The sequence below is a fragment of the Cyprinodon tularosa genome, unplaced genomic scaffold (genome assembly GCF_016077235.1).
Source record: "Cyprinodon tularosa strain WSP-4 unplaced genomic scaffold, ASM1607723v1 ctg122, whole genome shotgun sequence".
NCBI lineage: Eukaryota > Metazoa > Chordata > Actinopteri > Cyprinodontiformes > Cyprinodontidae > Cyprinodon > Cyprinodon tularosa.
Genome location: NW_024038026.1, coordinates 1,527,683 through 1,546,383, shown reverse-complemented (window position 1 = coordinate 1,546,383; position 18,701 = coordinate 1,527,683). Strand labels below are relative to the sequence as shown.

The window sequence follows — 18,701 nt, the reverse complement described above, 5'->3', positions numbered from 1 at the left end:
AACATGTATTTCCTTCAGCCCTTACAAATCTAACAGGAGTCACTGATTTGTTTTAATTAGCGCGCCTATTAATAATGTTTGTTAAGACCTCATATTAATCATTGTCATCATCACTGTCAGTCATTATCATCACCACCTTTGACATCCTCCTCCTCCTCATCCACCCTATCAACAAAATGGCTCTAACAGGGGCCTCCTCTGCGCATGCGCACAGCACACCTCCGGCAGGTATCTGCGCTCCTCCAGACTCTCCGGATTCATCAGACTCCAGCATGAGGAGGCAGCAGGCTGGTGGAGACGCGCTCTGATCCGAGGCTGTCACACAGACCCATAACAATCACTCTCCATCTCTCCAGAGGTTCGGACACTCCGAGCGGAGCCAGGATCCGGATCAAGTTTGACTTTCTTTTTGTTTACCTGCTACAGCGGAGGAGACAGGAAACTTCAGCCGCTCCCAGGAGCTCAAGTCTGGAATTTACGCACGACTGGTGCGCACAGGGCCGACTTTCGGGGAGAGTTATGGAGGGACTAGGAATCTGAGACCGACCAAAGTAATTCACTTTCCTGTACATCGCGTCAACATCAGGTTTCTCACCATGTTCCAGCACAGCAGCAGCAGCAGCGGCGGCGGCAAGAAATGCTTCACCATAGAGTCTCTGGTGGGGAAAGATGCCAGCAGCCACAGCGGAGGCAGCTCCGGGGATGAACCCATCCGGCCCACTGCGCTCCGCTTCCCGGACTCTTTGCACCCCGCTTCAGCCACCGGGGTCTTCGGTTCCTGCTTCCAGGGGGGGAGCGGGAGGACTTTGTTTTCTACCGGGCCGGACATGATGCTGCAGGAGACCGGGGGGCACGCGCAGAGCCCCGGTGGGCTGCCGCTGCACCCGCTGCAGATCTCACCGCAGAGTTTCTTCAGCCCGCAGCACCGGGACGCGCTGAGCTTCTACCCCTGGGTGCTGCGGAGCCGCTTCCTGGGACACCGCTTCCAGGGTGAGCTGCTGAAACCAATTACAAATATTTATGCGCCTATCAAAGCACAAAACAGGCTTTCTCTTTTCTGAAACTCACTAAAACGTTTCATTTTCCCCTTTAATATTTCAAGCGCACACATTAAAGCTATGTTTTTTTTTTTGTTTTTTGTTTTTTGCATCTCAGTTAAAATTTAATTATTATTTTTTTAGAAAGTTTACTCCGTCCATATAAGTGATCTGTGTCCATCATTAGAGTTTAGTCCAGTAAACGTTATTAATAAGATTCAAACTCCTTAACTGGAGAGGATTTAGCTTTATTTGTGATCCGAAACAAGCGTGCTCACTTAAATGAATCATTAAATGTATATATTATATTTATCTATTAATGAATAACTCAGTTAAAGACGCACATGCAGCTGAGCAGAAAGTGCGCGTGAAGCGCATCAGCTGATCCAGTCCAGTTCAGAGGTTCTGAACTAGGAATAGGTTTTTTACTAAATATCAATATAAATGTCTCTGTGTTTTTTAAAATATCAATCAGTAATGCGCCTTTACTCTATAGAAAACATAAATTACATAAAGTATTTCACAATAGAATAAAAAATAAATTAATATAGAGACAAAAAATAATGTACATATTTTGTAAAATAAATTATATCTTAATTCGGTGTCTTCAAAAAACGAAATAAACTAATAAAGAAAGAATAAATAGATGGGGAATTATTAAAGCAAACTAAAAGAATCCCGTTTAAATTTGAAAGATTTTCTGCTGATTTAATTTAGTTTGGATAAATTTGATTGTTTTGAATATCATTTGCCACTTTTATTTGGGATATTTATTTATTTATTTATTAGGTTTTCGTTTTAGAAATGAAAGACAACCACATTTTAAAGAAGAGGAAAGATGATCAATATTTTATTACAAATTAAGTGATACGTTTTTATAACAAATAACAAAAAAAAAAAAAAAAAGAAATCACACCATGACGAGAAATATTAAGTTTACTTAAAGTTCCCTCACACCCCGTAAACCAAATATCCTCCGTTCTAGAATATTTTGAGCTCCCTTTTATTATCAATAAATAACGTTCTGAACTATTTGAGTCTTTTAATGATTTTTAAGTTTTTTTATATATTTATTTAAGATTCTATTATTCTTTAAATTGTTTTGTCCCCAAATTTAATTAAGTATAAGTACATTCATGAATAAGGAAAAACATGAAATGCTAAGTAATAATATACCCTATAGGCTACTGAACTTTATTGGGCAAAGGGTTTTGAAAGTGTAATAATGTAATGGCAATTAAATTACATTAAAACATAAATAATTAAACAAGCTTTTAGAATAAAGACAAAAACACCTTTATTGTGAGTTTTAAATGAATTGCAAATGATAAAAACAAAAAATATATGGGCATATATATGCAATTATAAAAATATAAAAAGGAAAAAAATCTTTAATGTTACAATGGTAAATATTCTGTTTAAAAAATATCTTAAGTGTATATTTGCTTTAAGTGGGTTATTCTTTCAGCTAATGGTGTGTTTTAGATTCTGTTTATCATTAAATTAGGTAATGATTTGATTACCAAATTAAATGAGGATTATTTTAATAATGATTAATCACAATTACTTAATTAATTGTTTCCATCCTATTTACTTTATTTCTTAAACCAATATGTTTTTGCAACTTGATATTTTAGATAAAATTGTAAAAAGGTACTTTAATTTATGTTAGAAAATATTCTTCTTAATCGTGAAGTGGAGACCAAACACAATTAAATCTCTTATTTTGAAAGTCAGGATCATACATTTTTGAAATATATTATATTATTATATTTTTTTCAATTTAAGGTTTGTTATTTTTTCTTAAAGAAATGTAGCAACTTCTCATTTTATTTGTTTGGCAGCTTCACAAATATTCACAGAAAAAAAATCTGTTCCCATCAGCCTTTTAATTTAGCTGTTGAAAATGTATTTTTATTTTAGTCCAGGCTGCAACATAGTCCCATAAAAGGTTATGACAGCGGTCAGCTTAGGACATACTCAGCTTGTTTTTTAGGAAATCTTTTTAGAATATTTGTGTAATGTTTAGACTATTCAAGCATGAGTTAAATCTCATATTTGAAACCTCTGTTTTAAAAAAATAATTTTAAAGCTGGTATTCTCTGGAGTAGCATTAATTATTCATAAATACATGATAAATATTCCAGTTTAATAAATTTTGTTAAACTCCCCCCCCAAAATAAAAACAACAAAAAACCAAATCGAAAGGCATATTCTAAAATGTAGGAATCATATGAATAAATTTTTGTTTTGTGTTTCATGCCTGCCTTTAATCTATCTAAAAAGAAAATATTTGTTATTTTCAACTGATCTGTTATGACAAAGGAACTACTTTCAGCAGCGGATGATTATTAATCTCTTTGGGCCCAAACTTATTTCACTGCTTCCAAATTTCAGGTGTTTCTTTTCTGATCCCTTTCAGTTGTTTCCATGATCTCTTCCTGATTCTCCTCCTCTCCCTCTGTGCTGCACCTCCTCTCTTATAGCCACATTTTCCTCATTATATATGGAAGTAGCTGACAGCCTCACTTTTCCTGCAGCTCCTTCTCCTGCAGCTTCAATTTACCACAAACCTGTCTTTGTTTATGATATGAAACATCAACACTTCTTATTTATGAAAAAGACAAGACATATTACAGTGTTTTGCTCTTAACAGAAACTAAATCAATGTGCAAAGACCTTTTTCTGTTCTAACTTCTTGTAGAAAGACCTTTTCAATAAGTCAAAGGACTAATCTTGTCATTATGCTATCTGGATTGTCCGTAGTTGTTTTTGCATGGCCCAAATTATCACCCAACCACCGCTGTGCTTTTTTATTTGCTTGCTTGATCTATCCTGGAAAGAATTACCGTATCTATCTGCTTTTATTTTTTAACATGCTAATTTTAACCTTTATAGTCTGATATTAAGTTTTTTTTTTTTTAAATATTTCAAATAGTTTACAAATATTCTTACAATCTTTTTTTTTTTTTTTTTTTTTGCAGTTTGATGACGTGGCTTCTCATGTATCTTATGATACCTATTTGTTAATAAATGTATTTGTCCAACAGCCCTTTCCCCTCCTAAATTATATGGAAGCAGAAAGAGTAGAATAAGAGTGCAGGAAGAGGCAAAAAACCCCAACAAAAATATAAAACCACTGGACTATATGAAGCCCCAATTAGAAAGTATTTTTAAAAATCCGAACAATTAAACATTAGAACTTTCCCTCTTAATTTAATCAATGTTTATTGAATAATATATATAAAAAAATACACCAAATGAATAAAAAGATTATAAATAAAAGTTATAAATTTGAATAAAACATAAAGCATTAAGCATAAAGCTTTATGTTAAGACTTTTTAGTATGAGTTTTTTATATCGTTTGAACTCTAAAGAATTTGTGTTGCAAACAATTCCTCAACAGTCAGAGCTGCATTCTTATTTGCAAAGTAATCTGTCACTTTGAATGCCTCTTACCCAATAGTAAACTGCTGTTATATTAATTACTACCAGAGAATGGTTAAACCATGATGAAAAAGCTGAAGTAACAAAGCTTGATTTTATGTTGCTAAATTATTGCTACACATTTCTGCTTCATCTAATAGTAGAATTCTAAAACAAGCTTAGATCAGAATTTTCTTGGCAGGTTCTGCTTTCCCACTCACTCTAAGGTCTGACATGTTATTACTGATTTGAATTAATTCCAACAACTATACACATATAAAAGATATGAAAAACACCATACCGGCGTTTTGATAGATGTAATATTTTGAAATAAATGTTTGGGAATTAAAGATCATCACAATGTGTGCCCCAAAACACAAGTCTTTTATGTAATATTTTACTGTTTTCATTTATTTTGTTAAAGTGCATGAAAAAGCCCATGGCTAAATATTACGCATTAGGCAAACTGAAGTTCACCCACTGATCAGCTGAGGGAAAGAAAGTTTGGTTATTTCTGATCTTTGGATGATCAGTTTAGGTTAATTAATAAACACTTTATTAAGATAACTGAAAAAAAGGAACTCCCAACACTCACAAAGTAGTAAAAAAAAAAATCAGTTTTCGTGACTGATGAGATGCTAATGATGAAAACCATTTGAGTCTATTTGCGAAGGAAGCACCAACTTTCCGTCCTGCAGGCTGTTCTTGTTCAGGAGGGTTTATCATCCTACCCGATCACCTGCTTCATCCTATCAATCCAATGCATTAACACATTGTAGGATATTATACAGTATTTGGCTCCTAGTTTAAGAGCAAATGTGCTGCAGCACATGAAGCTGCAGAATGTGAAGCGAAATCATCTGGATTTAAAGTGACAGAAGTTTCTCCTTAACCATTTTCAGCCTTATTCACAGATACTTTTGTTATCCTTTGTGTGCTATTGTTAATGTCCTGCTCCTGTAAAGAAGTTCTGCTCAGATCCAACTGGTCAAGAGTTTTCAGGACTCACAGCTACTCTAATTGAAAAGCCTAATCCGAGAACAGATACTGATTAATCTGCACAAAACTTAAAGCTCAGCTCTATGTCAGACCAGCTATTTGCTCTTTTTGCCGCTCATCAGAGCATTGTTAAATATTTCTAAATCCTCAGGCTTATTCCCAGTCGTTTAAATTTCAGTTTCTGGTTTGAGTTTGCTGTCCTTATTTGTGTTTTTGCGTTCCTTAACTGCCAACCATGATGCCAACCATCATTTACTAAAACTTTTTAAAGGTCTGCAGCTTAATTTTAAACACCTGCAGCACAGTAAAAAAAAAAAAAAAAAAAAAAAAGGAGTGGTAATATTAAAAATGTGTGTTGTAATTTATATTAATTTTATTTTCGACTCGAGTAGTAGCTACATTAAAGCATCGTTTGACACTGAGCAGAAATATTTGCAAACCATGACGGGCATTAGTCACGGTTCTGAATTTGCATGTGAATAAGGCGACTAACGCCATATAAAAGGTGCCCGGAACGTGCCGGCTCTCCGCCCGCCATCATTGTCGCTCAGCCCGCTCTTTTGCGTAGAGTGTGATGGTCGCGGTGGCTCCTTTTCACCAGGCTTAAAAGAACCCAAGCGCATATTTGTTTTTATGTAAAAACTTATTGATACATTTACGTACGTTTTCAATAACCTGTCAGGAAAAATAAAGGCAGAAGCCGCGCGACGGTTTGGGGCGAAGAAATTAACACCAACCCTTTTAGCATCACTTTCACTTGTATTATACGACCACTTTGTCTCATAAACAAATCAGCTTCATGTTCGGTCCAGAGGTGCGACTCGCTTCAACACCTCAGTAAAATCACATAAACCGAGACGATCCGCATGGAAATAAATTCGATTCGCTTTTTAACGGGCGGGTTTTCACATCGCTTCGTTTGGAAAAGCTGCAGCTGGTTTAATGTTTTACATGTGAGGTTTGTACATTATAAACCAACGTTAGCCTATGGCTAACACAAATGATAAACATTTGGTTTAAAGTTTGTTTAGAAAACAAAAATTACAAATGTCAAAAACTAGGCTGTTCTTATGGCTAAAATACATAAAAAGTTTATACTTTATAACATTACACATTTTGACCTTAAAAGCTAAACAAGCTCAAACTAAAGCCATATGTTATCTTAATTTCTTATAACTATTTTCATCAGAGGTGTTTGATTATTATCATGTAGTTTTCTAAACCTCTGAACATGAACTGTTTGTCACCATGTCTCAGATTTGGACGCTGGCTGCTAGTTTTATTATTCAGATATAATTTATAACTTTTTAAATAAATCATGTTGGGAGCTCCGTAGAATTTATCCACCATCATAAAAGATGATGGGTGAAACAGTCTCCCAGCTTTGGAGACTTTGTCTGTTACAACCATTGACTTTATATAACAGATATACACAATTAAAGCAGTAGCACATCTGCTGACTTTTTTAAATTATCTTCCTCACAAAGTGAATCGTGTTAATTTACATTCTAAAAAGCTCACATTTAAAGTTTTACACAGATAAAATGTCCTTCTAAGGGTCCTAAAGTAATATCAAAACCCTTAGATCTAGAACCAGAACTTCAAAAACTGAGCAAATCTGCTCAAGTTTCTGCAGATCTTCCTTATATTTGATAAAAAACCTTTCAATATCACTTCAATATCGCTTCACTGCCATCCATGCATCCATTTTCTAGCATGCTTATCCCGAGTCAATGGACAAGAGGTGGGATACACCCTGGACAGGTTGCCAGTCCATTGCAGGGCATTGCTTCACTGCCACAAAGTGATAAATTCAAATGCAAATGTCAAACAGATTAAGTGTTTGTTCAGATTAGCCAGAGCAAACAGACACACAGAGGCATGTTGCAACAACAGGGAGCTCCGTAGGTTTGACAAAAAAAACATCCAAAGGCATAAGTCCACAATGAAGTGGGTTTTTAGGCACAGCTCTTTGGTGGGACGCTGCTTCCATGTTCACATCGTCACAAAACAAGACATGTTAGTCTGAGGACCTCTTACAGCCTCAGGACTTCTGGATTTACCTTGTTTTCATTTCCAGTCTTTTGTTTGGTTGTTTGCTTTTCTCTCAAGAACAGAAACTGATCACTACAGAAATTATAGCATGTAGAACAGGATAACCCTGAAAGGAACATACTATTAAAACAAAGTTTATCAACACCAGTACTTCAAAACCAAAAGTGAAAGTCTTACATTAATTTTCAGGAATGGAAATATTTCAGATGGTCAGTCGGTTGATTCAGATTATAATGGTATAAAGTTAATAAAAAACTTATAGTCAGTTTCTCAGAAACTATATGGCGCCTGGGAATTGAATGGTGGAAGGGGAATATTTAGGCAATGATACCATGGGACCCAGTTTTAATAGATATTATAAACCCTTAGACCTGAAGTGCAGCAGGTGCTAAACAGTCTGTTCATCTACTAGTGTTAAATCCATTACATATTATAAAACTTCTGCCTTTTAGGCTTCATGCATGTTTATCATTGGCCTACATCTAAGATTTAGAGAAAAATAATTGTTGCATCATTTCTTTCTAATCAGAAAATGAAAGCTTTTCTAACCTTTCTTAATGAGAAAAACAACTGTATGCAATCTGAAAATGTACAGTAGTTAACCTCGCTAAATTGTTTTTTTTTTTATTGCTCATGAAACCTTTTTTTCTGGTGTGCTATTTTATTTTTTCATTTTCTTTTATCTTCACTTAATACACATCTGAATAACATAATTAAATGTGATGCCTGGAGACATAAACCGATTTGTTTTTTCAGGAGACGACAGCAGTCCAGAGAACCTGTTGCTTCATGGTCCGTTTTCCAGGAAACCCAAACGGATTCGGACGGCCTTCTCCCCTTCTCAGCTGCTGCGCCTGGAGCGTGCGTTTGAGAAGAACCATTACGTGGTCGGAACGGAGAGGAAGCAGCTGGCGAGTGGGCTGTGCTTGACAGAGACACAGGTGAGGCATCCTCTGAGACACAGGGGGCAGTGCAGCATGGTGGGAACTTTTACATAGGTGTTTGTTGTTGTCAATACTGGTTTCTAGTCCTCTGTCAAGTCATGGTGTAGCATAAAAACCTTAAACCAACCATATCTTTACTTGCTAATCTTGTAATTGTTTTTGGCAATGACTGCTTTCAATGATTTATTTATTTGTTACTGGCATCCTTTCCTAAAGAAACCTCTAAATTTGCATATGGAGAATAATAGAGTTTATTAAACAGAAAACACTTTTAGCTACTACAAAATTATACCCAAGGAGATGTTAAGTGAAAAGTTGTAAGAATTGTGCTTCCCAATGTGGTACTGATAAAGCTTGGAAAAATGTGCCAGTAGGCCATACATATAAATGACTGCAGACCTGCCTAACATGCAATATCAGATCAGTTCAACTTACTAAATGTTGCCTAAATAGCTATTTTAAAAGCTCAGAGTGGGATGGGAAATAAAGTAAAGATCACTTAGTAACGAAGTTTGTCCTCTGCATTTGACATATCCCTCAGGGAGCAGCGTGCTGCGACTTTGAGTAGCACAAGAGAATCTGTTTGAGGTTGAGAATCAGCCCTCATGAAGGATCCCTTTTCTATTATTTGTTTTATTTTGACATGTTTAATATCAAACTGTAATTTAAATCCTGAGTGGTTGGGATCTAATCTTACCTCATCAATGCATGTTGGTTACAGTTTGTTGCCTTGAGTTCTAATCAAACCTATTTTAATTTTGTTTATTGATATAGCACCAATTCACAACAGATGTCATCTCAAGGCACTTTACAGAGACAATACAGTCAGATTAGTTAAAAGTTTCTATCAAGGAAAACCAATTGATTGTATTGAATCATTTATTTGCAAGGCATGCTCCTCCTGGAAGAAACCTCCATCAGTATCAGTGTGGGCGGCATTTTACCAAAGCCGACCGGGGTTCAGGTAGAGAGAAACGGACATACAAATAAAGCAGATGTAGGAACGGAAAAGATTGAGTTATGCCTGATGATGCACAATCATTTTACTCTATACAGATTTCCCCCCACTCGGGCTGGCTCTGGGGGGGGGGCGTGTTCAGCACAAACTGCAAGCTGACGACACCACACTATACGAAGAAGTAGAAAACACAGCTCGTTCAAAGCCTCTTTATGCTGTCTAAGACCAAGAGTAATTTCTTTCCTGGGATTTCTCCACAATTATTTAAGAGTGGTGATATTTATTTGATAAATCATCAGATGTCTGTCGATATCTATATTAGCAAACCCTTGCCAGTAGGAGCTTTTGCTGGATCGCAATAGAAGGACGACACACGGAAGCTAAAAATGCCGTATTTTGGCTGCGCGGACCTCGCAGAAGTGTTAACCATAAACCAAACATAACTGTTTACTAGCTCCAAAGGTGGCCCTGTGCAGGTAAGACCAAGACAGGCAGGAGAGCTCTGAGCCAGTCAGAGGATGAAAGAGAGAACATACAGTAGATAACAGTAAAAGAAACATGACAACACTAAAAAAACTGGCTCAACTCCAACATCTATAACAGGCAGCAACAAAGCTATTTTATTTCCATATGGACTCACAGTCAAACAGGAACAAGCAGGATGAAGCTTCAATGACAAGAAAAAGCAGAGAGAACATAAAGCTATGGTTGGAACTTAACAAATATTTTAGAAGGGGAGAATAGAGATGGAATGAAGCAGAATGATGAAAAGTAGTCCCCATGTCCTCCAGCTGCCTAAACTTATAACAGCAAAATGATAGAAATTGGCTCAGGATAACTTAACTATTTTGGATGAGGTATGAGAAAGGCTGAGCCAAGAGGTTATTTTTGTTTCTTTTTAATAACCGGCCACTGCGTCTCATTGAGGGTTAAGATTTTGGGAGTTTGCATTTCTACGTGATTTTTTTGGGATCTCTAAAGCACTTTGTTGACACTTTTGCATTGCTGCATCTTGCTGAAAATGTATTCTGTATTGTAAGAAGTTAGTCTTTAAGTAATTTTTTTTCTCAGATATTAATTTTAGCTCTAGACCTTCCCTCTCCATAAATCTTAATAACTTAGAAGGGGAGCTATTTAGAGAAAAAAATTTATTTGCACTGGTCTTCGTTGATCTATCCTTGTACTTCTTGCAGGCATGTTCCTTTTTCCAAACCTGGGTCTTATGGCTGAATTACCTCCTCAGGATGCAGTTGAGGCCTTGCTCTAAACAAAGCATTTTTAGCTGTGATGTCAGTTGTGCTTTTAGGGTTTGAGGAACGCTGAGTCGGTGATTAGTCAGGGCAATCTCTTTTTCTCAGGACGGTGCTTGTCATCAAGTCGGCACGGTAGTTGGGCTCCTGACGCCAGTGAGAGGATATGATTCATAAATTATGAGCTCATTTCACAACAATAGATGGGAATAGAAGGATGTGGATCTGCCAGTCAGCTGCCAGCAGCAGTTATTAATCACTCATAATTATGACTTTGTGCAATCAGAGCACATTTACGGGCAGTAATGATCGAGTGTATCAACACTGCTGTGGGACATGTCAGCTCCGTCATCCAAGTGAGCTTCAATAAAACTAACTTACAATAAAACTTCTTACTTGCCACAAGGGGCCCTGCAGAGAAACAGTGACTCAGGTCATATAAAACTATTTCATATATGTTTTTTTTTTATTTTACTTAATTTTATTTTTTTTTTTTACAAAAAAAAAAATGAACTAACAATGCTTTTATATTAAAGTATTGTGTTAAGTCACACCTTCAAATGTTAGATTTTTCCCTTAGCTCAGCAAGAGGCCAATTATTAACTCTGCACCAGGTAAGAAAAAGGACAGAAACATCCAAAACATGTAAAACAAAAACCACTAAAACTACTTTTGTTATAACAGGAAGCGATTTGCTTTAGAAAGTTTTGACCGATACAAATTTCTCCCTAACTCCTGTTATAAAAAAAAAAAAAAAACTGCTCTAGCAAAATAATACAAAACACTATATAGTATTTCTTTATGACCGTATGACTTGATAAAGATTTTTTGGGGTCTCTTCACAAAATAAAGACCTTTGAAAGCAAGGCTGGAACCCTGCAAACGTCTCACCAAATAGGTTTTCTCCTGATATTTTTCTAATCAGAGAGAGGCTCTCCTTCATACTCATAACATTCTAGATGTTAGCAGCACATATCTCCATTCCAAGAGGCACACCACATGGCACCACTCTCCAGTCAACATGCAGGCAGGTTCTGGGATGTTTTCCATTACCTTGATTTGGAAATCTTCCCTGTAAATGAGGCAGGTTGGGCTGAATGATGTACCACTGACTTGCTGTGTTATTGCGATACAGCCTTGTCTTTTAAACACTCTAGTTCTCCGTAGTTACTTATACAACTGTAAACATGCATATCAGGTTAAATGGCCGTCCTTAATTGTCCTTCTGTGTGTTTGTGTGTCTCTATGTCTAAAATGATTAAGCAGGTAGAGAAATGTTGGGTTAGAGTTGCACGGCCTACAGCATCAAGTTTAGTCTTGCTGCGCTGAATGAAACGCCTTAATTTATTCTTTTTTTCTAATTTATCACCATGACAAGAATTAATGCATTAAAATAAGCCCGGTAATGAAAAGGCAGTATTTATGGACACATGAGGAGTGAATTAGTCAATCACTTGGATGATATTAAACATAATTAAAACTAAATAGATATTTCTCATCTGAAAATCTCTCAAAGGAATGTTATTTTTGTTATCGTGGTTATTTTTCTATGATATATAAAGAAAGAATCTTAACTTTGATTCCTGGTATAATCTGTGGTAAATGTGTCTGTTTCGCATTAGCTTTCTTATGCTCTGCATGGGTCTAGAGAGCCTTCAGCTTCTGATAGATTGCGCAACACAAATAGGGATCCAGCGTGGCGGGTTTAAACAGCTCTGCGTGTCATAATGGTGTTTAACCAGTGAGCAGGTCTTAAATCGTTGAACAGCTCTTACACATTCATTCCTATCAGTGACAGCATCAATTCAATTCAATTCAGTTTATTTATATAGCGCCAAATTCACAACACATGTCATCTCAAGGCACTTTACAGTTCAACCAGATCATACAGTCAAATTGATACAAAGTTTTCTATCTAAGGAAAACCAGTTGATTGCATTGACTCATTGACTCAAATACAATCCCCCACACTAAGCATGCTTGTAGCGACAGTGGAGAGGAAAAACTCCCTTTTAACAGGAAGAAACCTCCAGCAGAACCAGGCTCAGTGTGAGCGGCCATCTGCCGAGGCCGACTGGGGTTCAAGGAGACAGAAGCAGAGATACAAAAAGCAGCTGTAAAAGGCGGCCCCGTCCAGGAAACACACAGCCAGGCAGACGAGCTCCAAGGCAGCTCCCATGCCAGAGGACGAAGAGAGCACATCCACTCAGTCACGGTCAGAGAAACAGGACCACACTGGAAAACAGGCCGATCTCCAACATCTATTAACAAGGGTGTTGATAGAAGCAGCACAGCTGATGTTTTTTTCCAGGATGACGTCACAGCCAAACAAGAACAGACGAGGCAAAGCTACTCTGAGGAAAAGCAGAGAGAGCAGAAGGTTAGAGATTGAACTAACAGATTCTGCAGAATAGGAGAACAGAGAGAGAATGAAGCAGAATGATGAAATGGGGGTCCCTATGTCCTCCAAAAGTCTAAGCCTATAGCAGCATAACTATAGAGATAGCTCAGGATAACCTGAGCCACCCTAACTATAAGCTTTATCAAAAATGAAAGTTTTAAGCCTAGCCTTAAAAGTAGACAGGGTGTCTGCCTCACGGATTAAAACTGGTAGTTGGTTCCACAGGAGAGGAGCCTGATAACTAAAAGATCTGCCTCCCATTCTACTTTTAGAAATTCTAGGAACCACTAGTAAACCTGCAGATTGAGAGCGAAGTGCTCTGTTAGGAACATAAGGAACAATCAGATCTCTGATATAAGATGGAGCTTGGCCATTTAAGGCTTTATATGTGAGAAGGAGGATTTTAAATTCTATTCTTGATTTAACAGGAAGCCAATGAAGAGAAGCCAGGATAGGAGAGATATGATCTCTCTTTTTCATTTTCATTAGAACTCACAGCTTGTTGAGGTTGTAGCTGTTTCAGGGTTTCCAAACAGCTCTGCATTGTTCTTGGGTGTATTTGCTGTTGGTTAAAACAGCTTCTGTGCTTTAAATACCCAAAACAGAGGGAAATGATTTGGTTTGTGTCAGGATTGGGTAGAAGCTTTGAGGACCCAAATGCAGAGATGAGAAGGCAGAGATGCGTTTTGCTGATTTAATTAAGGACTTAACAGGCAACTGGGGCAGAAATTCTGAAAAATGCAAAAATACTGAAAACCAATCAAAATCCAATAAACATGTTAAAGATAGGCCCACACATCATCAATGATAATTATTCTAACAAACGTCAGGGAAAATACACGTGGGAGCAAGAAACGAGGAAGCAACTAAACAACAACAAGAAACCATCACTGAGTGAAACCAGAACTGAGTGCACTTTTTTTAAGTTGAATTAATCAAAAATATGGGTGGACAAAGAACTTTAATGTCGGTTAACAATAAATTTTGAAAAGAAGCGTCTTTATATCTGATCACAGTATATTTACCTGACTTGATTTCTTAGAGCAGACGTTTCAATGATTAGCTGTTAGAGCTATAGGAAATATGAGCTATTGAATTTGTTGCTGTTTCTATTGTTTAACAGACACTCATTGATTCAGCCTTCTAAACCTTTAATTCTGCAGAGCTTTTATTTCTCAAAAAAATGTGCTTTCCAAAGTATTTAGAAATTTTGAAAGGAGGAAGTGAAAGCATAATTAACTGAGTAACCGCTTTGTTTAAAAATACTACTTAAGTTAATTAAGGTTTTTGAAAATTTGTTTCTGCAAAGGTCCCACAGCATCTAAATGAGGTTGAAGTCTGTTCTTTCTCACCAAGCAAAAACAGGATTTATTTTATAACAACTCATACATTTGGTTGAAAAGTGAAAGGTGAGAAGCCATAATTTCAGATTGTTGAAAATAAATTAAATATTGGGTTTTCAACGTCTTTTCAAAGTCTATTATTGCACTAAAGTTGGACAAAATTAGAGCGACCAAATACAAGCTCAATTTTCACAATTATTTCAGGAATAAATCAAGACTCTGATGGACCGACCAGATTAAGCCTAAAAAGCAACGTCAAAATGACGTCTGGTGTTTGGGGGGTTGACTGAGACTGAAGCACTTTGAGTCTGTCTTTGGGAAGATTGGTCAGTTAAACTTCAGCTTTCATACAGATATTTTCACATTTCACTGTTACACTTTGGTCTGCTGAAGAGTCAATGGTCAGTATTCTGTTTCCGAAATAAGCACAAACAATCACCCCTCCTACACTTTGCCTAACAGACAGCTACATTTGGCCTTCTCCAAACATGTTTTTGCCTAACATCTTTACCATTGTCTCATTCACATGGTTCATTCAATTTTCTTTTGTTAGAGGCGTTCTTTCTATCAATTCCTTTGAACAAGCCTTTAGTTTTCAGTCCCATATTCAAAGATCTAATTTTGATTTAAAACTAGGATGACAGATAACCACAGCTATTTAGTGTGTGTGTTTTCCACTAAAATATGAAATTAAAATCTGAAATATAAAAAAATGTCTTTCTTTCTGTAGAATAATTAAACCTTTAACATCACCCTTCCCACACCAATTGGAAGTAACAGCTGGTCTTCTAAGTATTTCTCTGTAAAGTTGTATTAGAATCTAGTACAAGAACATTGATGGCTGTATTAGCTATATATATAATCCAGTTTAGAAAAAGGTGACACATCTAGAGTAGTTAGAGGAACATGTCCTGATTTTAAAATGACCAAAAGTCATCATAACTGAGTGCTGGACAGCAGTTTGCCAATGTACCTATCAAGCGTAACACTAATGAACACAGGGTCCCATACGGATGGGACAGGGTTTTGTACAACCGCAGAAAGCAAGAGAATCCCGACGGAAATTTGTTGCCACAGATCACTTCATGCAATTATTGATTCTGGGATTTAATGGTGAATTTGGTTTTCATAAACTCTGTACGATGTATAAACCAGGTTTCCAACTGTGGCTCTGTGTGTGCAGGTGAAGGTGTGGTTTCAAAACCGCAGGACGAAGCACAAGCGTCAGAAGTTGGAGGAAGAGTCTCCCGAAGCTCAGCAGAAGAGGAAGGGCAGCCAACATGTCAGCCGCTGGAGAGTTGCAACGCAGCAGCCTGGCAGTGAGGATGTGGATGTCATCAGCAACGATTAGACTGCATCTGCCACTTCACAGTCTCACACACAAACATATATGAAAGACAAAAGGGACACTGGAAGATCAGACAGGACCAGACGATTGCATCCAGGATTTCCTTTACATCTAAAGCACAGTTCAAGACAAACATGACTGAGCAGCCACTGTGCATATCCTGAGTTTATAGGAGTTTCCCCGTCAGCATCCACTGAAGCTGCTGCAAGCTTGATTTGTAGTAAAGTTCTGACACAGGTTTTCAAATCTCTTGGCCTCTGGTTGTCCAAAAATTTCTCACATTATGATGAATCTTTGTCCTTTCTGTTTGTTCCAATAAATATTAGGGCTTAAAATATTTCTATGTGTTTCAGCACTGAATCTTATTGCTTAGTTTCAAACCATTTCAGCCTGCAAAGCAGAATTTTCTCAGTTGTTTATAATCTTATTTAAAATTCACCAACAAATTCTGCCTTAATGAGCACAAAAAGAGAAAAGTTTTTTTTTTTTACATAATTCACTTTGCCATTCTGCTCTGTAACATGTAGGTGTTTTAACAGTCTCATTGGTCCAACCTGACAGTCATTTTAGGATGATTATAAAACTAAGCAAGCCTCTTATTGTATGTTTCTGCTTGGGGAAATTAACACACAAATGTCGATTTATAAAAGATGCGTTCAGAATGTTACATTTTATTTGACAAAATAGGAAAAGAAAAACACAAAATAAATGGAATAAGCCAATTCTTTGGCAGGCACAGTGGCTGCTATAAATTTAATCCAAAACAAAATTTTGCATTATGATCAGAACCTTTACAATGCATCGTCTTAGAGACACACACATTGCAGAGTAAAACTGGGCACATGTATGAACACACACAAACATGTAAGCTGACAGCTTTTATTTCTGTAGACTGATTGACGGACAACAGACCTTCCTGTTCTGGACAATGAACAAGAACAGAAGATTGTTTTTCATTGGGAAAAAGAAACGTCTCTGTCAGATTTGGACTGACAAGGTTCTGATGCTTCCAAGAGGTAGAAGAAACTAAAAAAGCTGATTCTGGTTCTGGGTCCAAACAAAGACATTTTCCAGAAAATTAAACAAAAAGACATCTGCTGGGCTGCAGGTGTCTGAGAGAGGAATTCTGAGAGACACGGTGTTCTTGCAGCAGAAAGGAAGAAACCTTCTGGGACCTTGTTACAAAAACATTTGTCTGTGAAATTATTTACAGAATGAAGATTTGGGGGAATAAATAACTGCTTCCAGAATCAAACCTATTGCTCTGCTCTCAATTTTCATTCAGGAATAGAGGTTATTATCTGCAGTTCATTTGAGCTTTTTCTCAAAACGTATACAGAAATAAATCAGCTAAAAGATTTTGCGAGTTCATTTTTTCTTATCCTGTTTTCTCATTTGCTGTTGAAAAAGAGCCAGTGACCCTACAATGATGGAATGTGGACGGTCTTTGCAGGGTCTTGGGCAGGTCTTTAGGGGGTTCTTATGTAGCAGTGGGCTTCCTCATTAGACATGCAAAAGCATGAACATTTCCTGAGGGTTTAAGAGGATGCACAAAAACTTGCCAAGTTGGTTTATGAATGTGATGACAGCCCATGGGATTCAGGATAGATGGGATTCACATGTGCTGTCTGTACTGCCCTAACAGGTTGGCGAGATCATTGTAGGAGAGTGATGTTTATCTATACTGCATGATGAGCTCCCAGAAGGGGATCTTAAGTACGACTTAGTCCATAGTTAAGAGAGAGCCTCCTCTCACATTGATAGGAGGCTCTACAAATTTACTGCAATCCACCCATGTTCATTAGGCTAAAACAAAGCATAAAATGGTCTTCATTTCATAACAGAAGCTCAAATGGATCTGCATAATGGAATTTGAGCATCGCTGACGGATGACATTTTAATATATTTCCCTCTAAAACCCCAAACTGGAGGAATGTGGCATCTCTTCTTAATGCTGACTCAGTTGTTAAATTTGAAATGCAAAACAGGACCTGTGGGCAAATCTCAGACCTTCTGTTGCATCCTCATCCTCACTTACTGCTCCAAGTTTCTTTACTGATAAATAACTTAACAGCTTTTGATTACCGCATTAATTAATGCAGCAACAAAAATCTGGAATTTTAATTTTTGAGGTAATCTGATATAAATAATACTACAAAAAAAACAAAAAAACAAACACAAACAAAAAAAAACAGTTAAACAGAAAAATGCTACCTTTCCTTATGAACATAGCAGTTATGGAAACCACCAGGATCTCAGATCAGTTTGTTTTATAGGGGAGAATATTGGTATTTATGTAAAAATGGATAAAAAAAGTATTCTATGCATCTAATGTGTGTATATAATGATGATATTAATGATGGTTTGTATCTTTTCTTTTCTGCATTAATTCATCAGTTTTTTTCTTGACAGATTTACCTCACTCTCTCCTCATGTAGCACTTCTACTACTTTGATCTTTTTTTTCATTTTTTTTCATTGTTTTAGGACCTAATGCACTAATTGTACAACCCTGCTTCTCTGAGAAGATAAAAGGAGCTTTGTACTCATGTGTCAAGTTTAGAGCTAGAACGAAATAAAAAAAAAATACAATTACAAAGTTTTTATTTTTTTTTATTGTTTGTGCATTTTGGTTTTAAATTATCTTTAAACGATTGACACATTATTTTTCATGGGGTTAATTTTCTGTGCTTTATTTATTGATAACTGGAGTGATTCACGATGTTTGATATAAAACCAGCTTATCAACACCTTCATTTTGAAATAAAAAAAAATGAATAAAACTCGTAAAAGTTTTCATTTCAATATAACTGTTATTTGTTTTTACTCGTGGAATTTCTAATTCAGTATAACAAGCAATCTTAATATCAAATCCTTTTGCTTGTTTTTCAAAAAACTTCGATAAACTGTTTGCCTTTTACGCAAGAGAGAGAGAATTCC

At 36.6% G+C, this 18,701-nt stretch overlaps 1 protein-coding gene across 1 annotated transcript; it reads left to right on the top strand.

Moving 5' to 3' along the window:
- Nucleotides 1-245: 245 nt before the first annotated feature.
- On the top strand, nt 246-18,077 carry emx3 (empty spiracles homeobox 3). The gene is made up of 3 exons (XM_038276138.1): nt 246-990; nt 8,275-8,459; nt 15,598-18,077. Exons 1-3 carry the CDS (start codon nt 597-599, stop codon nt 15,763-15,765), a joined length of 747 nt encoding a protein of 248 aa, XP_038132066.1. The 5' UTR covers nt 246-596; the 3' UTR covers nt 15,766-18,077.
- Nucleotides 18,078-18,701: the final 624 nt, after the last annotated feature.